Here is a 21,984-nt window from a genome sequence, read left to right as displayed (position 1 = left end):
CCCCCGTCTCCCACCTTTTCAGCTGGTAAGGCCTGCAATATAGTCATCAGCGCGGTGGAAGCAGGGCAAAAGCAGCTGGGAATTTTATGGTGGGAGCCGGTGCAGCACCGGGGTTCGGGACATCCGGGTTCTGGACCTCACTCAGCCATAAATCTCCTTGGGCGAGCTTGGGCCAGTCACAGACTCTCAGCCTGGCCTGCCTTGCAGGGCTGTTGTGAGGATAAAATGGAGAGGAGGAGGTTGTGGAACCCCCTCCCTTGGGTTCTTCTCAAGAGGCAAAGAGCTGGCTATAAATGCAATGTAATAATAAGATATAAGACCCCAGCCAGGTTGGACCAGCAGGCCATCTGTCCCACCAGCCCATTTTTAAGGTGCCACAAGCGTCTTGCTTTTGCTGAGTTCTGGGATAAAAGGAGAGGGAGAAGAAATCTTTATCCACACCATGCATGACTGAAAAGACCTCTCATGGGACCATTTAAAGAACTGTCACCAGAGAGAAAGAAGTCAAGGAATCCCTTTAGGGTGCAACCCATGGGAATTTAGATGAGAGAACTGGCTCCCAGCGTGCCGCAGCCACAGACCCTTTTCCGTCTAAGCAGCTGCCCTTGTATGCTTGCCACAAATGTTTATTATTATTATTATTATTATTATTATTATTATTATTATTATTATAACATTTCTATGCCGCCCCTTGCCGAAGCCTCGGGGTGGCTTACAACACAATAAAATACATTGAAATACAATAGAACATAATAAATTACCACTAAATACAAAAATACAAAAAATACACTGAGATACAATAATATAAAATTAAAATTAACAGTATAAAATAAGTACATAAAGAATATAGGAGGAGAAAAGAGAAGGAAGAAGAAGTTGCCCTGGCCAGATCATATATTTTAACAATTAAAATGATGTTTAAATAAAAAGGTCTTTACCTGGCGCCGAAAAACCAGTAACGAAGGTGCCAGGCGGACCTCTTTGGGGAGTGAATTCCATAGGTTGGGCGCCACCGCAGAGAAAGCCCTCCTCCAAGTACTTACTCTCCTAATTTCTTTCATGGAGGGTTCCCGGAGAAGGGACTCTCTCGCATATCTCAAAGGGCGGTCGGGCATATACGGACGTAAGTGCTCGTTCAGGTAGCCAGGACCCAAGCCGTTTAGGGCTTTATAGGTCATCACCAACACCTTGAATTGGGCCCGGGCTTCAATGGGAAGCCAGTGAAGCTGATGGAGGACTGGAGTCATGTGAGTTTATGGTGCTCCCCCTGTGGGGAAATACAGGCACGATCCTATACAGGCATGTCACTGAAAAGCAGCTGTGCCTCCTCTGTTGCACATCTGCTTTCCAGCCTTTGGAAGCGCCTTCATTTCAAATGGCCCAACACATCTGGGGGGCTTCCGACTGGGGACGCCTGAGAGAAAGCCGAAGGAAGGCGTTCCTCAGAGCAGAATGTGCCCGAGGTGGGATTGGCACCCCAGGCCAAGCTCTCGTTTCCCCTCTTCTCCTGTTCCTCTTTCTTTGCTTCCTGTTGGTTTGTTGGGACGTGGCCTCGAGAGACCTTCCCAGTGGATCGTGCCCTTCAGCTTGGCCATGGAATGCGCTTCCCAGAGAGGTCCGCCAGGCGCCGTCGTTATTTGTTTTCCGGCGCCAGGCGAAGACCTTTTTATTCAAACGTTATTTTAATTGTTAATACTATTTATTCATTTTATTCTTTGGCCAGGGCAACTTAATTTATACTGTTAAATTATATTGTTTTATGTTATTTATTTATGATTGTGAGCCGCCCTGAGGCTTCAGTGAATGAGGCGGCATAGAAGTTCCCTAAATAAATAAATAATAGATAGATAGATAGATAGATAGATAGATAGATAAGTGGCGTACAGGACACAACCCGGACAAGTCCAGAAGAATGCAGCCTCTGTCTGTCTGCATTCCATGTGCGCTGACGCAGCGGCAAGAATCTGGATTTCTCCCGCAAACGTCCTGGAAGGGGACTTGGTGAACCTGACCTGCGTGGTGGACAGCGCTTCCGAGGACGAGAAGCGCTACACCTGGTACAAGAACGGCAGGTGGTACGCGGAAGGCTCGTCCAGGGTGCTGGCGCTGAGCCAGGCCACCGCGGCTGACACCGGCTCCTACTCCTGCACCGTGAAGACTCCGGACGCGGTGCGGAATTCTTCCGTGGGCACGCTCAGCGTCCTCTGTGAGTCCCGGCATGGCGGAATTTGGGCACGGCTGTTGCACACGCTCCAGCTCCTCAGCCGCACGATGTTTCGGTTTTACTTCCCTGGGGTGAGAGATGCCCCTGAGCCTCACGGCCCTTTCCTCCTCGCTGCATTATTTGCAAATCTGTGGACAAGGCTTCCGTGGAGCAGAACAGCTCGTCAACGGTGGGGGCGGGAGAGAATGAGCTCCTCGTTCCCCCAAGAGGGGCACTGGGACATGCGGGCTTCTCGTGGCCCCAAGCCGGCTGCCAGTGCGGGAATGGGGCAACCGGCAGCTGCAAATCGACGGGACCCCCCATGGGAGGCAACCCTGGGCAAACATAGCTTCTTCCACCCCGAGGGGGGGAGGCCGCCTGGAGGGTGAAGGGCCCCCAAGCTCATGATGCTGCCCACCCAACAGCTGACAACCGGTAACTCGGGCCCTGGGATCCAAGCGCCCCACAGCCAACACGGGGCCTTGAGTGGCAGTGGGGGGGGGGGGGGCGCCGGCAAGGCCAGGGCCCTGGCACATTTGCCAGAGGTAGAAAGTCTGTCAAGCCCGTGGGAGTGAGATCTGCAGGGGGGAAGAGCCACCGGGGGCAGGAAACATGAGGCATCCCACTGGGCACGGAATATGGGCAGCGACCCGGGAAAGGAGCGCATGGCTGGGAGAGGGCAGGTGCGCTGGAGCATTTCCCTTGTGTGCCACCCACCTTGTGAAGCGCACGCCCCTTCCCTAGAAACAGCCTGCTGGCAGCCGGCTCCCCCTGGGGAGATGCCCAGCTGGACGGCTGGCTGGGCCCAATCCTCCACCATGGTGCCTTGGGTGACGGATGTCCAGCAGACCCTCCCCTGGAAGGGGGGCATCTGCCTCTGGGGGGCTCTCGCTGGCACCGCGCTGCAATTCTCACTTCCCGGGGGCTTGAAACTGCCCCACCAGGCCGAGCAAGCAAGACCAAGCGGAGCCCGGGACGGGGGGCTGCTTTCTCATGCCAAGACCGGACAGCCGAGCGCTGCAGGGGAGCCCGCAAGGGAAGGCTGGAAAGCACGAAGTCTCTGTGCCGCTGCTTGGGCTGATTCCTCTCTGCCTTTTCCTCCCCTGGAAGATGCGCCCAGGAGAGTCCAGGTGAAGTCATTCCTGGAGACGCAGGGAGGGCGGCTGGCCAGCATCGTGTGCACCGTGGACAGCAACCCGCCGTCAGCCCTGCTGCTCCGCCGAGCCGGCCAGGTCCTCGCCGCCAGCGCCTTCCAGGCCGCCCGGGGGTCCGACCGAGGAGTGCGTGTGGCTTCCGCACCCAACTCCCTGAGACTCGAGATTCCGGACGCCGGCCGGGAGGACGAAGGCGCCTACGAGTGCCTGGCGAGCAACGCCGTGGGTGAGGCGACCGCCTCCTTGGACTTGCGCGTGGAGAGTGAGTATCCGTGCCCTCGCTGGGTTGCTCCGCACGTGGCGTGCCGGCCTGTGGGCTCCTCCGGCTGGAAATGAGGGCAGCTGCGGCCCAACAGCGCTGGAAGGGGCCCTGCAGAGAGGGCTGGTCCCCCGGTGCTCCAGGCAGGTTTCTGCCTCATTCACGTCTGACTGGAAAAGAACAGCTGGCCAGGCAAACCGTGTGCCATGAGAAGAAGGCATGTGCACCCTTCTCCAGCGGGGGGCCCCATCAGGGCCGCGGAGTCCAGACAGTGCCGTGTGGCATCAGACAAGAGGCACCCTCCTCCCACTGAGCCCAAGCGATCTTCCCCCGGGAGAGGGGCATTCTGGGAAAACATGGTGCTTCCCATTGCCCGCCCCGCCCCCATGGGCCTTGCTTGCCAACCGTAGGGAGCGCCTGGAGAAAGCTGGCGGGTCGGGGTCCCAAGCCTTTCTCCAGAGAGCCCACCTGCCCACGCGAGGGGGAGCGCAAAAGCCCCCCGGGCAGCAGCGGCCTCGCTCTTCCCCTTCCCCATGCCCAAAGACGGGTGACTCGGTGCGCTGCATGGACTGAGCTTCTCGGGAGCAGGTGGGCCTGTTTTGCGCCAGGTTCAGCCGGATCGGGGCTCTCCAGAGTTGCAGGCAGAGCCCCTCCCAGCCCGGATGCCCAGTGCCAGGGCCCGGAGACTGGCGCGCTGCAGTCCCAGTGGCACTGGGGGGTGTCCGCTGGAGGGGCCTGCCTCCCCATTGCATTTCAGCCCTCCTGCTCTTGTCCTGCTTGCAGCCACGAGGGTCGTGATCCGGCCGCAGCCAGAGGTGCGCGAGGGACGTCCTGCCTCGCTCACCTGCGAAGACACCAGCACCTCGGCGATTGCCAAGTACACTTGGTACAGGAACTCCCGGTGGCTGTCGGAGGGCTCGGCCAGCGCCCTTCTCTTCCAGGCCGTGGCTGCCAGCGACGGGGGCGTGTACTCCTGCCGAGCGCATCACACAGAGGGAAGCCGGGCCTCGCCGCCCGTCACGCTGCACGTGCTCTGTGAGTGCCTTCCGGCTGCAGGATCAGGCCCCTCTCTGGCCCAGGGCAGTGCGTGGCCCAGGCACAACTTCCCTGTTGCTGCAGGGCTGGACTTTGGGACCACGTCAAACCATGGGGGGCAGGCAGAATGGAGCCCCCGCAAGCCTCCACGCCGCCCTTCCCTTCCAGGGAGCGGCTTCCTGCTTCCGGCCCAGGTGCCTCCTGCCCACACACCTGGATTTCATTCCGTCCTGCTTCCACAGCAGCCATTTGGGCAGCAGGGCGGGGGCGGGGATGCAGCCCCTGGCGGTGGCTTCCGGGGGGATGCAGCCCGGCCTTGGGCCTTGGCTGCCCGGCTCACAGCGGGCCATTCGACCGGGGCCCCATCCGGGTGGGGCTGAGTGCGCTGTTTCGTGCCAGGCAGGCACCGGGCCGACGGCCCCTTGGCTGCACTGCCCTGGGTCTGCCTCCCTCAACCACTTCCGGGAAAAAATGCAAATTCTCCCTTTTAATGAGGATAATGTGAAGAATGGACTTCCCAGATACAGCTCGCCAACCCTGTATCATTTCAAAGGAGGAAGTGGAACTATTTCTTTACTGAAGATCTTGGAAACTACTTAAAAATAAGAAGCACATGCATATTTTTTAAAAGGATTAGGGATGGGGGCAAAACCTAGAACCTTCCCAGTGGCAAAGTGTTTGTGGTGTGCAGGGCAGTCCCCATGGAGGCAAGGCCGTGGGGGCAGCTGTATTTTGGACATGACTGCGTGCGACCTAAGAGGTGTGTCGTGAGGCCTGGAAGCATCCGCCCGCGCTGACGGAGCGGTTTGGGATTTGCGGTGGGCGGCCACCTCTGGCTCAGAGAGCGCTCCTCTCGGCTGACGCATGCTTGCCTCCCGTCTCCACACAGATGCCCCGAAGCAGCCCCTCCTGGCCTCCTTCCTGGAGACACGGTCCAGCAACCGGGCCGTCCTGCAGTGCACTGTCGAGAGCCACCCGCCGTCCGATTTAGCCCTGTTCCGAGGCTCGGTGCTGGTGGCTTCCAGCCGGGGCTCCGGGAACTGGCCTCCGCAGCGGCTCAGTATCCACGCGGCCCATAACTCCTTGAAAGTGGAGATCAAGGAGCTCGTCCTGGAGGATGAAGGGCAGTACCGCTGCCTGGCCAACAACACGTACGGGAACTCGGCTGCCTCCATGCGCTTCAGCGTAGAGGGTGAGCGATCCCACGTTCCCGCACAGGCGCATCGGAGGGGCGACATGCTCCGACAGCCTGCCCTCCAGACGGGTGGGGGTACGCCCCCAGCATCTCCCAGCCAGCCCAGCATGTCTGGAGGGCACCGAAATGGGAAAGGCCGGGAAGAACTTGGGCACGTGGGAGTCACACGGGAGGGCTCCGGGGAGGGTGGCGTGGGGGCCGTCCCAGCCCAGCCCAGCCCAGCCCAGCCCTGCGGGCATCTCACACCAGAGTGGGGTTGAAGGCCAGGCCAGGAGGCCGGCCGGCCAGACCGTTGGCCGCCGAGGGTTAAGCAAACCTCCCGCGTTTGCTGACTGAGGCTGCCTTGTGGTTTCCAGAATGAGCTGAATGCGGAACTTCTCCAGCCTGGCGCGGCCACAGCGCCGGCCCCCGCTGGAGACAGCTGCCCCTCTTGCCCGGCAGAGTCTCCTCTGGCCGGCAAGGCTCCGGGCCGCTGGGCAGCGCTGCCTCTGCTCCCCAGCCGTCGCAGCCGCGGGTGCCAGGACCCCATCGCAGCCCCTGCGTGCCGGCTGCGCCCCAGCCCTGCGCTCTGCCTGCTTTCGTTGGCTCGGGGCAGGCGGGTGCAATCAGACAGTGGGGAGGAAAGGCACTCTGCACACGCTTAGCAGCAGGCTTTTCCTTGCCACGGCTTCCTGTGCTGTCTTGGTGAACAATGTCCGACACGGGGCCCTGGTCGGTCCCGGCCGATCAGCCTCGGTCGCCGCCTTCCCGTTACGGTGAAAATGGCCCAGAAAGGAAGGCGGCTGGAGGCGGCCGCAGCCACCGTGCTCTGAATGGAGCCGAGCTTCAGCTGCTCCCCAGCCAACAATTCCCGAGACGTGAGCAGGACGCGCGGCCACGTCTCCCAGCCTGCCTCTGCCACGGGCAGTGTGTGTGGGAACCGGCCCTGCTGGCCACGGCGTGGACCACAGCAACGCCTGCAGGGAGGGGCCGGCGCGGGGAAGCCATCCACGTGGAATGCTACCACGGTCGCGCTTTGGGGGCCTGTCCCTTTTCTTTTCACCCCCCCCCCATGGAAGGAGGGACCCCACTGGGCTCCGCTGGAACTGCGCTCGGCCTTCCGGCTGTGCCTCAGCTCACAGGGTCCAGCTGCTGGGCCAAAAAGGAGGTCTCGGCAAACGGACCCCACCCGTGGCCACAGAGCGTTCATGTCGGCGATTCCCCTCCTGCTCTTCCCCACCTCAGGTGCGAGGGTCACCGTCGACCCCTCTCCAGACATCCAGGAGGGTGCCACGGCCAACCTGACCTGCGTGGTGGCCAGCCGGGGCGCACAGGAGATGAACTACACCTGGTACAAGAACAGCAGGTGGTTCCGGGAGAGCCCCGGCCGGTCGCTGGTGCTGGGCGGCGTGACCCGGGCCGACACGGGCACGTACCACTGCCGGGCAGCGGGCGGGACGAGGAGCGTGACATCCGCCTCAGCCAGCGTGAATGTGCTCTGTGAGTGCCAGTGGGGCTGGGGGGCTTCGCCAAGGGGCCGCTCCACTCCTGCAGGGCAGCTCAGCCCGAGGGGCAGCGGCCAGCTCTGGGGCAGCAGAAGCCCAGAGCCCTCCGGCCTCCGGCCCAGCCGCCCTTCCTTCCCCGGCTCCCTCGCCCACGCGTCTCACCCTGCTCTGCGTCTTCCGGCCCGGGCTCGTCCCACCGCCCACGCAAGGGAACGGAGCAGGAGGCCTTCCCCTTGGCTCCATGCGTCTGCGTAAGGCAGAGAAGCAGGACTGGCGGCCGGAATAGACCCCGGCCTTCCTGCTCCAAATTGTCCGTCTGCAAGAAACCGCATACATGGACCCCCCACCCCCCGGCAGGGCTTTGAGGGCCAAAATATGGCTCTGTGCAGCCATTCAGCTTTCCCTCCTCAGTGGACTTGCGTTTCCTCTGGTAAGAAAAAGACAGAAGCAGCAGTGGGAAAGCCCGGGAGCCGAAGCGCCGCCCTCTGCCACCCCGTGCAATTCCGTGAGCGAGCGAGCAGTGGCACAAGGGAAGCCTGTCCGAAAGCAAGGTTTTGGGGGCGGTGGGGGGGCCACCAGGGGGCTGCATCTCGGGCAGAAAACTGGCAAGAGGGGAAGGAATTTAAAAGAAATGAGGTGGGGGTGCTCCACCACAAACACACGCTTGCCTCATGCCCAGCCCCGTACTTTTTACCAGCAGTGTGACAGGCAGTATAAAGCAGTTTGCGAATTTAAAAAAAAGAATGCCCACTTCTTCTCTTTATGGCGCCATTTAGCTGGGCATTTTCTTAATGCCCAGAAGGGCTCTCCCGGCTGTGCATCTGCTCCCTCCGGCCGAGTGAGGGAAGAAACCTTGGCGTTTGATCTTCTTCGGAGAACGAGTTCAGAGTCCTCCTGGCTGCAGAGCAGAGCTGAGGTTCCCTGGGCAGCTTCTGCCAAAGGCCTGAAAGAGAGAGGAAGCCCAGATGGGGCTCCCAAGGCCGGGGGAGAAGAGGCTGCCCTGGGGCAGGGTCCGCATGCCCTTCTCCTGCTCCTGCAGTCCCCGAGCCCCGGCTGATCCGCCCCAGCTTGCCCGCCCTGCCCCGAGTGAGCTCTCGCCTTCTCTCCGTGCAGATGCCCCCCAGAGCCTCTGCATCAGCGCCTTCCTGGACAATGAGAAGGGAAAGGTGGGCATCATCTTCTGTGCAGTCGACAGCCATCCGCGCGCCACACTGACCTTGCACAAAGGAGGCCGGCTCGTGGCGGAAAGCAACAGCTCCCGCTCGGTGGCCGGCCAGCGCTTCATCCCGCTGCCCTCCTACAACAGCCTGAGGCTGGAGATCCGGGACCTCCAGGCGGAGGACTCGGGGCTGTACGTGTGCCGGGCTGCCAACCGGTTTGGCCACGCCGTCAGCACCATCGACTTCAGTGCAGGGAGTGAGTAGAGCCCACAGAGGGTCAAAAAGACGGGCTGCAGCCCTCGCCTGTTTGGGCAGGAAAAGGCCCCAGGCTCCCAGTTTTCCCAGTCAGCCTCACGGGCCCCTGTTGGCCAGTTTCCCTTCTGAGCTTGCCCGCAGGGGGTTTATTCCCAGTGTTTCCTTCCAAGGCCCTCACGGTGACCTTCGTGTCTCCCTCTGCAGCGCTTTCCAACCTCCGCTTGTTCAGAATCCTGGCTGGAGTGTTCGGGTTCCTAGTTTGCATAGCGGTCGTCTGCGGCTTGGCCTTCTGCATGGCAAGCTCCGGCACCCGGTAACCCCCCTGGCTTCTCAGCCGGCCGATCGGGGGCGTTGGCAGGCCTCTCCGACGGGAGCCCGGCTGGCTGGCCCACAGCGAGCACCGATGATGCCGATGCTTCTTGGCCCAAGCGCCTCGCCTCCGGCCTCGGGGCTCCCGACTGGAGCAACGGGCTGGGCAGGGTGGGAAGCGGGGGGGGCCAGGGTGGTCTTTGGTGCAATTCTGCCGCAGGGTTTCTTCTCACGCTCTCGCATTCAGCGTGGCAGAAAACGGACCATGCTTTCTAGCATCATCGCGCCCCGAGATACAATCTGACCAACTTCTCTGATGTTTTCCAGGATGAACAAAGCGTGGAAAAGGTGGAAGCAACTGAGGAGCAAGACGGTGGAATCTGTGGACCGTAAAGAAGACGCCCAGGTCTGGTGTCCTGCTGCGGCGAAATGCGTGTTGCAGCTGTGGCTTCCCTGGTGGGAACCATCCAGGCTGAGAGCAGCAGCTGGAATTCTTGATGGGAACGGGAGGCAGTCCAGGAGAGGCGGCTGTTCGTGGCGTGCAGCCTCAGCTCAGTTTTGCTCAGGGGATGCTTGGTCCACCCAACCCAGCCCGGGATTGCCTCGGACTGGCTCCCACTCCCCAAGCTTTCCAGCAGGGGTCTCTGGGAGCACTGGGGACGGATCCAGGCCTCCCACACGCAGAGCCAGCCTGGTCTGGAAGCTCCCCAGCGGTCTCCACTTGAGGCCGGGACTGGGCGTGCGCATGAGCGCTTCATCAGCAGGTGCTTCTGCCTCAGGTCTCCAAACTGCGGCAAAGAGGTGGCCCCCTGGTGCTTTGGCCTACAGTTCCCATAAGTCCCGGCCAGCGTAGCTTGTGAGCTAAAGTAACTGGAGGACCACAAGCTGCCCATTCCTGCTGAATTTGCCTCTCCTTCCCTGGCCTGATGCCTGGTGGGACATCGAAGGACAGCGACTGGGTTCAGGGGCTGAATACGGGTTTTACAGGGGTCATTGAGCTGTGGGTCGCTGTGTTGTCTGGACTCAGCTGCACTAACCAGCCATGAAGAGAACCCATGGCTTGTGGCCGGGTTGCGAGCTGTGGGCTGTTTGTGGGCGACAAACCATGGCTTGTTCACGTGGCTGGGTTCAGACAGCACGGCAACCAGCACTTCAGAAACAACCAACGGTTCAGTGCCTTCCCACACTCAGCCTGTACTCAGCCCTTGGCATGCTCCCCCTCCCCAGCAATGGGGACGCCCAGGCCTGGACTGCACCGGGAGAGCCCGTGAGGCAGGGGAGGAGGGGGAGGGTGCCACTGGAGCTGGGGGCCAGCCACCGTTGCGGCTCTTCCCCCAAGCCAGCCCCACTAGCTTGCCAGCAGCTGGGCGCTGGGACAACAATCCGGGCTTAGGGGAAGGGGGCGGGAGTCTGGCACAAAATGGGATTGCCCAGGGGCCAGATGTGCCCGGAGGCCGAAGGGCACCCCTTCCAGGATCAGCTGGGCTAGCCCAACCCAGCGGGCGTCCACGGTGAAGGGTCCTGAGGGCCTTTGATGCCGCCGTGTGCTTGGCCGAGTGCCTGCAGAGGCTGTGAGGAGCTCTGGCCGCGCAGGCCAGGAGGTTCCGGGTCCGGTTCCAGGTCTGCCACATCTGGAAGCTCAGCAGAAAGGAGACCTGGGAAAGAGCCCGCTCTGCTGGAGGAGGGGGAGCGGCTGCCGCGGCATAAGCCAGCCCTTTGTGGGACCAGGCCCAGCAGGGGGGCTACACGAGGGAGGCAAGCAGCCCCCTCCCTTCCCACAGGGATGGCTCTCCCCGGGGCAGGCCTCTCTCAGTTCTGGTAAGTCCAGAGCAGGGTTTCATGCAGAGCGGCAACAGCCACTCCCTCCCCTGCAGCACCGCCGCCCAGACGACCCGCTCCGGGGCAAGCCGATAACGCAAGGGAGCCGCACGTCCGGCTCCCACCCCCTCTGGCTCCCAAGGGTCTTCATTAGGCTGACGCGGGTTCTTGGTTCATGCGGACCTCAGCGCTGTACCCAGCCAGCTGAGCTGGATCAGCCTCGCTGCTTTTCCGAAGTTCTTGTGACAACCAGGTTGCTTGGATTTTCCCACAGCTGACGGAGCAAAGCTCAGAGACGCCCCCATCCGGACGTTTCTGCCTGTCCTACAGAAGGCTCCAGGGCAACACCGAAGCGCCCCGCAACTGTGCCCCCTCGGAACAGACCTCTGTAAGCACCCTGTGAAGGTGAGAAGACATCCGGAGGTGCGGAGCCAGCTGGGAGACCCGGGCAGTCCTGCAGGGCGAGGGGAAGACGGTCTGCTGGGGATCCTCACTCCTGACATGGCACTGATCCTGTCGCAGGGGACTTGTGTATTTCCCCTCCCACGTATCCCATTTTCTGCATGGCCTTGTCCACACACCCAAAGCTCAGACTCCAGCTAGGAGTCTGAAGGTTCTGATCTCACGATTTGCAGTGTGATAAAAGCAGATGAACACTCGGTCCTCCTCCCCACCCTCGGCGCGGTGCTGAGCGTGGACTTCCTTCATGGCACTTCCCGTCCCATGGGTACAGCGCTGCACACACGGGCCAGGAGAGTACAGACCGGCGGCCGGCCGGATCACCATCAGTCCGGTCCTGGGGAGCGAGACGGCGGCCCTGGTGACACGCCAACTCGCTGGAACGAATACCGTTGCTCCTCAGCCAACGTCGCAGGGGCCGTGCCCGCACCATGCTCCCCGAGAAGCATAGGAAGCGCCCTGCTGGATCAGGCCCAGGGTGACCCAGGTCCAGCTGCCTATGGGAACACACAAGCAGGAGAGGAGGGCAGCGACACCCTCCCACCCACGTTCCCCAGCGCCTGCTCTCTGCAGGCAGACTGTTCCTGCTTCCTCGAGCCACCGGGACCTGTGGCACGGATCACCTCTTCCTCCGTAAACTTGCCCATGGCCTTTTGAAGCCACCCGACTTGATCACCACATTTTGTGAAAGCAAATTCCACGGTTAACTGTGCAAAGCAGGACTGCGTTCTCTCCGAATCGGCTTCACCCAGGGCCTTTTCCTCTCTGACCTTTCTCCTCGCCATGCATTATTCTGCACAGCTCTCCCTCATTCACTCCCTTCCTAAGATAAAACAAACCTGGATTTGCCGTTTCTGGTGCTTTTTCCAGCTCCCGCGTTCGGGTGTGTGGCGGCAACCAGAAGCATCGGTGGAAGGGGAGCATGATAGCGGCAGAGAAAGGCCAGGCCTTCCCGGGCAGGGTGGGCATTCATTCCTTTGCCAGTTCGCGGGAAGAGGCTGAAATCACACGTGCAAAGGAATCACGTGGGACCGCTCCTACACTCCAGCTAGCGTTCCTCGCATTGCAAGACTCAGAAGTTACGACACGCACCTGAAAGGGGTTCGGAAACCCCCGCTGTGGTGGTCGGGCAGCCTCCTCTTGAAACCCGGTGTGGGCGACCCCTGGCGGCCAAAGGGCGCAGGCGCGAGCTGCAGCCCCGTGCGTCCCCTGGACCGGCCTCGGGGTGGGTGGGCGGGCGCGTGGGCGCAGACGGAGCGGGCCCCCCGTTGAGGCCGGCCAGCTGGAGCCTTGTCCCGGCAGCCCAGCGCCTGGCTCCGGAGGAGAGGGCAGCTCCCTGCACGGTGCCCTCCGCGGCCACGACTTAGCTCTGCCCGGGAAGCCTGGCAGACGGAAGCGGCCTCACGGGTGCCCTGGGTGCGGCCGGGCGGAGGGGCGTCCTGCGCCTGGAATGTGTTCTGATTTTGCAGCACTGATGTGCATCTGCTCCCAGATCACTGCAGCTCCCCTCCGCATGGCCCCGGAAGTTCAAGCTGGGGTGCTGGCCCCTCTCCTGGGGGTGACCTTAGTTCCTAGGCACTGCTGATGCTCCCATATAATGAGGCCAGGATATCTGCCTCTCCCCTACTTCCCACTGTGATCCTGAAGGTCTCCCCAGAATGCTTCCTTAATCATGCCAGCACCAGCTGCACACCCAGGTCTCAGCGACTGGGTGAGAATTTATTTTGGGATTCGTGAGGAACATCCACATCGTCTTGCAGTGTGACGTGTGGTGCCCAAGACACGCCACTTGAAAAGCCTGAGGAGCACATGCTACCGTTTCCCCTCTGTGTTTGAGATTCAGACCCTGCGCACTTCAGAAGGACCCCGTATGACGATGCACATGCAGAAAATGCTGCTTTGGGCAGACCGGTGGACTGTGCTCTTGGTAGGAAGCAAGCCCCGTGTCTTTAACTGTGCCCAGTGTGCTTCAGGAAGCAAGCCAAGAAACAGTTGACGAGCAGTCCCTCTGTCCTGGGGCGGGGGGGACTCTTTCCCATCACACATGTGGCCCCCGATAATTGACAGAAATGCTGGGCTGGGGCAGTTGTATTTCCCCTCGGCGGCCCACCCATCTCCACTGCGTTGCTTGCACTCTGCCGGAGGCAGGGAAAGGGGGCGGGGTGGGTGCAGGTTCCCTGGGGGCACAGCGACTGCATACCTTCCTTTTCCAGTGCCTCTCAGTTTGTAAGGTCACAGGCATGGAGGTCTCCAGCTGAAAACTGGAGGACTAGCAGAGAAGGCAGCTATTCCATAGAGTTATAGAGCAGAAGAGCTGGAAGGGGCCAGAGGGCAACCTGGAATCTGCCCAAAGATGCGTAGTGTTGTGGGGTGGCCTCTCCAGCAGTGCCCAGAACCCTGGATGTTGCCACTGATCCTGGGGGAGCTGGATTTGCTTTCCAAGTTTATTGCTTGCTGCGTATGTATCAGTGGCACACCTGTGGGGTCTTGCCCCAAAGAGGAGGGTGCACAGGCAACATGCAAAATCAAAGAGCTGGTCTCCTCACAGCTCATCAGCCCCTCTGGATGCATCCAGTCCCCTTCCTCCCTTCACCCTGGAGCAAAAGTTGTGAAGGAAGCATTTGGGGGATGGAGGAGAGCGCAACCTCACTGATTTCTGACGCGCTTTGCTTGGTGCCCTGGAACGCTGGGCCAAAGGAGAGCACTGCGCTTGTCGCCCTGTTTCCTAGCAGGAGAAATCGCCCTCAACGATTCACATTGGAGACGCTGAGCATTTTGCAGGAGGGGCTGAGCTCTGGCATCATGTGGCCCTTTTTCTGTGCATGACCCACGAGGCGTCCAGGGCGCGCTGCGGAGAAGGCGGGGAGAGGCCCTTTGGCTCAGTGGGGGGCCAGGCAGCAGTCGGGCCCCAGGGAGCCGCTGCAAGCACACGCATGCGACGTGGAAGGGCAAACTGAAGCTGGGCACGGGGCTCTGGGTGCTCCCCAGGAGCCGGTGTGAGACTAAGAGCCGCGTGTAGGTGGCAGCATTGGAGCGAAGATGCAGACAGGAAGCCGCCCGCTGTTGGCGCGTCCTGCTTATTCGCTTACGTGTTTGTGGTATTTCTGTACCGCTCCATCCCAAACAGGTCCTGAAGTGGTGAACAGCGTGTGGTTAGCACAAACCTTTCTTTCTTTGTGTCAGAAGCACCACAGTTAAAATAAGGCATATTAGAAAACACGTTGTCTTAGAAGTAGTATAAAACAAGGAATTTAAAACATAAAATATAAAATCAAAACGTACCAGTTAGACGGCTCAAGCCCAGAAGCTGGCAACTTTAATTGCATTCTGTTGAGCTGCCATAAGATACCAAGTGCACACCGATCAGAGCGCAAGGGGCAGGAATGCATGTGCGTTGTTCTCTGTATATCACCACAACCCGTTGGTTCAGGGCACCTCTGGATCTTGCTATACCTGTACGCAGACTATTCGGCGATTTCCAGTGGTTAAAACAAATTAAATTGAAAGAGTGCATTAAAAACAACATAATATCAAGGCCGTGCCTTGCCAAGCAGGACAGGGCTTCCTGGAGTAGGACTGTCTTTAGCAGGTGCCCAGATGGGCACAGTCCTTGTGCTTGCCTGACCTCCTGTGGCAGGGGATTCTGCAGCAATGGGGCCGTCACACGGCAGGACCTGCTCCTGGTGGAGGCCAGTCAGGCAGTGGCCTGTGTGGAGCCCCCAGGAGAACGTTCTCCAATAACCTCTGGCTAGACAGAGTGGGGGGGGGGGATCTCTGTCAGGCATGTGGGTCCCAAGTTGTTAAGAGCTTGGCATGCTACAACCAACATCTTAACTCTGACCCGGTAAATCGTCAGCCTGAATTGGCAGCTCCGGTCGCTCCTTCAGCAAGAGAGCGGCACACCGAAGAGAGGGGCAGCTCCCCCAGGGGTCAAACTGCTGCCGTCTGCACGCACTCCAGGCTCTGAAGCGTTCCCAGCCTGTTGCAGTGTATTTACCTGCGATAAACCAGTTGAGGTCACTGGGTCACTATGGCCAAGCTGCCCTTGTCTAGGAGAGGCCGCAGCTGGCTAACCAGACGGGGTGGCCAAAGGCCCTGCGACGGATCTGCCCACACTGCGGACCCCCTCTTTCAGCCCCGTCCAGGACAGGCGATGCAGCCGTCCCACGCGAGCCGGAACCGTTCCCTTGCAGGACTTCTGCCTCACCACAGTCCGGCTTCGTCTCTTGGCCCTCATCCAGCCCACCCCTGAGACCAGAAGCTGATCCAGGACTCCCTGGCAGCTGCGTGAGCCTTTCCTGCTTCAGCTGTCCCAGGCGGACAGAGGGGAGTCCCAGAATCGTAGCATCATAGAGCTGGAGGGGGCCAGGGGGCCACCAGGCCCAGCACAAGTTCCCAGGCGGCACAGCTGGGTCCAGCCAGCCCCTCCCAGCTCACCCCACCGTGTGGGCTCCCCGTGGCCCGAGCTCCCCTTGAGCTGCAGGGCAGGGGGCTCAGTGGATGAACCACTGCAGAATGAGAGCCGCAGGAAGGGGCTCCAGGGGAAGAGCGAGCGCAGCAGCCCACCCAGCGCCCGTGCTCCTCCCCCAGCACCACCGGAAGGATGGCGCCACTTCCAGCAGCCCTGCAGCAAACCCTTCCGTGCACTCCAGAACACGCCACACTCCCCAGCTTATTCACGGCGCGACACGACACACACCCAAAGCACATGCCCACCAGTCACCCACAGGCACCACATTTCGCCAAGCGGAAATGCCACGGTGAGGATGCCTCGCCTGCCAACGCCCAGGCAGCCCCACGGCCGTGCCGGCTCTCCCCCAGAGTGTCCCCGGCACTTCCCCCCACAGCTCTCCCCCCTGGGGGCCCTGCTGCTGCTCCTGCCCGTCGCAGGCTCCCACCCTGCATGGAGGTGGCGGTGCTCAGCACGGGCCTCTCGGCCGGCCTCCCCCCTGGGCAGCGGCCCCTCAGCCCACGGACCGCCTCTCGCCACCGCATGAGCCAAGCTCACGGCCACGCGGCACAAGTCTTCAAGAAAATGCCCCCCCCCCCCCGACAGAGCACGCCCCGAATGTCCCCCACTCGGGAACACTCCTGCTGGGCGGGCCACCACCCTGCAGCGGGCCTGCTGGCGCGTCCCGGGGCCGCCCCTTGCCACACGGGCCGACCCACTGCGCCTTAGTGGCGAGGAGGGAGTGCTGCGGGGCTGCAGCTGGCCGAAGGAAGCGGCAGGCAGCCCTTCCCTGAGACGCACACCTCGCCTCGGGGTGCTGGGCACACGGTCACCCAGGTCCTTGCGCTGGGCTGCCGGCCCTGCAACCCCGGCTGCGGGAAGGCACGCCAGCCATGCTGGCTCCCGTCCCAGCCCGGGGGCATCCACAGCCTCCCTTCCTGCCCAGTTCGAGAGCCACGGCTGTGGGATGCCCCCAACCCCTTTTCTGCAGCTGTTGCACTCACATCCTGCCAAGCATCCCGGGACCCCTCGGGGTTCACGCGCAGGTATCCAAGCTCCTCCAAAAGACGGTTTTAAAACCGCCTGCAGGCTGCTCTGCCCAGACGCAGGCAGGGCTGCACTGTCAGCCCAGGCAGGGAGGGATCGTGGGCTGAAGGCTGCTCCGCCGGAACTCCTGGCCAGCTGTTGGCCCTCCTCAGGAAGGCCCTTGTCAGGTGTGCACAGCGAGGCAAAGGGCCCGTTGCAGGGCTGAGCTTGGGACGTGCCGGATGATGGGATCTGAGCAGCTCTAATGCCCGGCAGGCCTGCCTGTCCCTGGGCCAGCTCCTCACGCGAAGAACTTGCCAGGAGCCGCGAGCCCCGGCATGCGCGGCCGGGGCCAGGGGCCTCTGGCAGCCTTTCGAGGAAGCGCCTGCATGGCTTAGACACCCCCCCAGCGAGTTCGCCCCCCAGGCCCCTTGCACCGTGCCTGCTTTTCCACTCTGCCGTGACGGCGCCCAGAGGCTGCAGTTCCCCCTCCCAAGAGGGCCCCCGGAGTGCCCACGCTTGTCGCCACACCGCGGCACTCTTCAGGGGGCTCCTTTCGGTGCCCGTTCTGGCGAAGACGTTCTCTGAATACTGCGATTATTTCACAACCGCCGCGTGGACTGTTTCATCCACCGATGTCCCACGTTATTTCATGGGTGACGTGACCATCCTTGAGACTTTCCTTTGACAGTGTCTGAAAGCAGAGAGGCCGGGGCCTGCACGGTTCGGCAGGACTGGTGGTTAAGAGTTTGTGAGATTGCATAGCTCTTCTGCAATTACCTTCTTGTGGGCTCTCAGTGGCCACTGGCCTTGCTTGCCACGGGCTCCCCCTTCACCGCAGGGGGCTTGTCCGCAGGCACCCATTGCTGAGGAGCCTGGGCAGCCGGAGGTCTTGAGGGGTCCCGTGGGCAGCCGGCTTGCCGCTGTGCACACAGAGGGTGGGATGGGGTGGACCGTGGCTCTGACCCAGCCGGGCTGTGCTTAAGTCCTTGTGCTCTTCGCTGGCCTGTGGCAAAGTCAGAGCAGCCAAATGGTGCCAGCATCACGGTCACCGTCTCAGGGAGGACATTTCACAGCCAAACGTTTTCTGCGCTTCGACACGCGTTCACTCCTGCTTTAGTCCAGAGCGTATCCATCTATTTCTTGGTCCATTCGGGAAGCCACCATCTTCAGCAACGGACAGCAGCTTCCCAGAGGCCCAGAGAGCCGAACCGAAGGACGTGGCAGCCTTGGAAATGCTCCCCTCCTCGAGGGATGTGACAGAGCCACACAACTCTTGGCAGGCACCGGCTGAGGCAAGGGCAGTCCGAGGCAGGCACCCCAGCTGGGGCCACTGGCAAGAGCCCCCGGGGTGGCAGCTCCCTTCCCCACTGCAGCCTCCTTTCTGGCCTGCCTCTCTCTGCCCCAGAGAACGCTGCCGGTGTGAAGGAGAGACTGGGGCCCACGAAAACATGGCGCAGAACCTCGTGGAGGCGGCTGCTTCGGATGGTGCGGCCACTGGCCTTGGGAGGAACGCACTGGCCAAATAGGCTGTGACGGGAGCAGCTCAAGGTCCCAGGGAGACCACGACTCTGGAACAGCGAGACGCCCTCCGCTGCCTCCGCTTTCTTTCCCCAGCCTCTCAACCCCCACCTGCAGATTTGCTTTGAGATGGAAGGCAAGACACAGGTAAGTACTGCAGATATAATATACATACCTGCGTCTGGCGAAATAGATACCTTGTCATTCATTTTAAGGGTTTCTAAACTGTGTTTCATCCAATAACTACTAGGGCAGTGAACCGAAGCCATTTCTTACACATTGCAGGAAATGCAATGCCATAAGACAGTCGCCTCCCGACTGCTTCCTGGTGCAAAGACAGAAAATGACTGCACACTTGAGACCTGTGCGCAGCTGAGCCAGCCCTTTAAAATGCCAAGGCAAGCAGGGGAGGCTTTACCTGTGCTGGCAAGGTGGCGACCTTGGTCCTGGGACCATCTCTTTGGGATGGATAAACCGATCAGGGTATTTCCAGGGAGGGTTGCAATACCAAAGCTGCAGCTTGCCAGCATGTAGGACCTGTTTGGGTGTCTTCTCCTGATCTTCTCTGGTTTATGGCCCGAAAGGGATCAGAAGCGGTCCAGAAGGCTTTGCAACCCAGAACAGTAGCAAGGTGCCGAATTCCAAGGGGTTCAGCCATGCCTAGTTAGTACCCTTAACAGTCAGGTGGGTGGAGGGCACGCCGGTTTGCCCCGCTGAGCTACGGAAGGGCAGACTGACGTGAATGTGTTGGTGTCGCCTCTCAGGGGAAGGCAGAGTGAAGCGGAGTCGCTTCTGCCCCAACACCAGCTTCGGACCGTGGATGTCAGCCCGGCAGCCATTCCGGAGAAGCAGCAGAAGAGACGGGGGCTGCAGAGGGCCACCCAGTGGGTTGGCCGCGCCAAGAAGCAAGTGGGGTCACTGTGGGGGGCAGCAATGTGGGGTTCCATATGCAGCCAGGCAGAAGATGGCGGAAGAGGCCAGTTCAGCACAGTTCAAAAGAGGAAGCCTCTCTAAAGTGAGGGTACTGGTAAAAGAGAAGTTGAAGTGGGGAGCAAGGAGGGTGAAACCCCTTCAGGATGCTTGGAAATTATGCCAGACCACAAAGCGGGGGCTCGGATCGTGCCCGTGCCACGAGGGAGGGCGGCCGCATGAGGTCTGAAAGGCCGCCAGCAATGCTGGCCAGCAGAGTCGAGGAGAGTGTCTGAGAGAAGGCGGCTTCAAGCTTCTAGAAATGGAAATCTTGCCCCGGCGAGGAAAACAAAAATGGACATGAGCTTGCGCAAGGGAGAAGTGAGCAGGCAATAAGCAGCGTGCTGAGGGTCGCGTCGCTAACGTCAAGGCAACAATAGATCTATCAGAAGAAAGAAACCAGCCAGAGAGGCTGTTGGGCCAGCCCTGAAGGACGGCCAGGAGGTGGCAGAGAGCCCTGATTGGTTTCCCATCTCTCTTCACAGCTGGAGACACAGGACGGGCACCTGTTCCTGAAGTCAGGTATTCAGGAAGGGGGCCTGAAGCGGAAGGCTGATCATAAGGACAGAAGATGAAATTCTCAAACTTACTGACAAACTGAAAGTTGATATATTATCTGGAGCTCTTAAAGAGATCAAATGTTAAATCGCGGACCTTCTTACAAAAATATGTCATATGCCCCAAAGCTCAGCCTCTGGACCAGAGACCAGTGTTTCATCATTTTTAAAAAAGGGATCCAGCTGCATCCAGGAAGAGGAATCAACATGGCGTCTGCAAGGTAAATCCTCTCTCACCCAACTTACTGTAATTCTGTGAGAGTGACTCCAAGCATGTTGCCAGGCCGATCCAATGGCCATTGTCTGCTCGGACCTCGAAAACCATCTCACCGAAGACACCTGAGCAAACTTAGCAGTCATGAAATAAGTGAGCGGGGAGGTTCTTATGGACTAGTGGCAGGTCAAAAACAGAAAACAGAGTGGGGATAAAGGGAAATTTCTCCCACTGGAAGGATGTAACTGGGGATTCCCACACGGTTCTGTGTTATGGCCAATGCTTCTCAACCTATTCATGAATGATCTGGAATTAAGAGCAGTGAAGTGGACAACTTGTTGATGACATTAAGCCAAGTGTAGAGGTTAAAACCAAAAGGCGTGGTGAGGAACTCCAAAGGGAAAGGGACCTTTCCAATCCCTTGCAGGATGGGCATCAAAATGGCAAATTCAATTCCATATAAGCAATTCACCCTGGAGCAAAACTCCCAACTTTAGTGGGGAGTTTAGTTGGTGGGATCTGAACCAGCAGCGACTGAGCAAGGAAAGGCTCTTGGGGTCGTGGTGGCAAACGCAATGAAAATGTTGGCCCAGCCAGCACGCAGCTGCAGTGAAGAAGGCAAACGCCATCCTGGGCTTAATTAGGAGCAGAATAGAAAATAGAACCCTGAAAATCTTACTTCCCTTATACACATCTTTGGTACGACGGCACTTGGAATATTGTGCCCAGTTCTGGTCACTTTAGCTGAAAAAGGACATTATTGAGCTGGAAAAAGTACGGGGACCCCCAAGAGGATCAAGGGCTGGAGCAGCTGCCCTGTGGGGAACCGCTACAGAACTGGAATTGTCCGGCTCACAGCAAGGGCAAGGCAGGCGTGGCAGAGGGGCCCAGGATGGTGCCTGGCGTGGAGAACATGGAGGGGGAGGCATGAGTGCCAGCGCCCAGAGGGGCCGCCCCATGAGGCTGGTGGGTGACAGGGTTAGGACAGACCGAAGGAAGGGCATCTGCACACCGCGTGTAGTTAGACTGTGGAATTGGCTGCCATGGGAGGCGGCAGTGGCCACCAGTCTGGATGAGGGGACAGATTCATGGAAAAGGGGCGATCCGTGGCTACTCGCCCCGCTCTCCATCCACTGCCTCTGTTATGGGGCCGGCCTGCTGGCCTGCCTGCACCAGTTGCAAGGAGCTTGGGCAGGCGAACTCTTGCCCCCATCCTGCTTGAGGGATCCTGTGGGTGGGAAGGGACTGGAAGGGATGCAGAAGGTTCCTCCACCCGATTTTCAGCCCAACAGCTCATCCAGCCAGAAGGTTCTGCTTGGCACCTCCGTCTCAGAGGTGGACCGCCTGCAGACTGTCCCGGTGGCTGGGGAGCAGGGGTGGAAGGGTGGTGCTGGCCGCTGTGAACAGGGCACAAGGCTGGGTGGAGCAGGGTCTCACCCTGCAGGTTCTTCTGATGGTCTTACTAAGCTCAGTAACTCTGTGCAGCATTTTAGGGCACTGTAGCAGCTGCAGTCAAGAGGAGGGGGCGGTGTGCTCACAGCTGCTATCCTGGTCGCTGACCCCCAGATCTGGATCCACCCAAGGGCACGAAGGGTCTCCAGCACCAGCCTGGTGAGAGAGCAAGTTTCGGCTTTGCAGGCCGGCCGAGACTCTTTGGCCAGAGAATCCGAAGGCTGGGGAGCAGCGTGCGCAATATCCTCCACTCCTCGCCAGCCCCCAGGTGCAGCTCTTCCTCCTGCGGGGCATCGCTGTCGAGACAAAACTCACCTGCCGTGGGTGCCGTCCAGAGACAGAGCGTGCCAGAACCTGTTTGGTGGTGGATGATGACACGGGGACAGCGTCCTGTCAAAGGGCAGCATTTCAGAGGCTCGCTGCTTCCGTTCTCCTGCAGCTCAGCATCAGATCCTGAAATGCCC

At 60.2% G+C, this 21,984-nt stretch overlaps 1 protein-coding gene across 3 annotated transcripts in view; it reads left to right on the top strand.

The window, feature by feature from the left end:
* Positions 1-12,180, top strand: part of SIGLEC1 (sialic acid binding Ig like lectin 1) — a 38,932-nt gene extending 26,752 nt beyond the window's left edge. The window contains exons 14-22 of one of the 3 annotated variants that reach the window (XM_044429386.1): positions 1,955-2,206; positions 3,314-3,619; positions 4,400-4,651; positions 5,541-5,843; positions 7,071-7,325; positions 8,444-8,746; positions 8,950-9,058; positions 9,382-9,460; positions 11,147-12,180. In XM_044429386.1, the coding sequence (XP_044285321.1) occupies positions 1,955-2,206; positions 3,314-3,619; positions 4,400-4,651; positions 5,541-5,843; positions 7,071-7,325; positions 8,444-8,746; positions 8,950-9,058; positions 9,382-9,460; positions 11,147-11,275 (1,988 nt within the window). In that variant the 3' untranslated portion in view covers positions 11,276-12,180. Of the gene's footprint in view, positions 1-1,954; positions 2,207-3,313; positions 3,620-4,399; positions 4,652-5,540; positions 5,844-7,070; positions 7,326-8,443; positions 8,747-8,949; positions 9,059-9,381; positions 9,461-11,146 lie in introns of those variants that run through there. The other 2 variants (XM_044429388.1, XM_044429387.1) reach the window with 2 other exon arrangements.
* The last annotated feature ends 9,804 nt before the right edge of the window (positions 12,181-21,984 follow it).

The sequence above is a fragment of the Varanus komodoensis genome, unplaced genomic scaffold, assembly GCF_004798865.1.
Source record: "Varanus komodoensis strain SLA01 unplaced genomic scaffold, ASM479886v1 scaffold2, whole genome shotgun sequence".
Classification (NCBI taxonomy): domain Eukaryota; kingdom Metazoa; phylum Chordata; class Lepidosauria; order Squamata; family Varanidae; genus Varanus; species Varanus komodoensis.
Note: the sequence above shows the minus strand (reverse complement) of the source record. Positions and strands in the feature narration are given on the sequence as shown.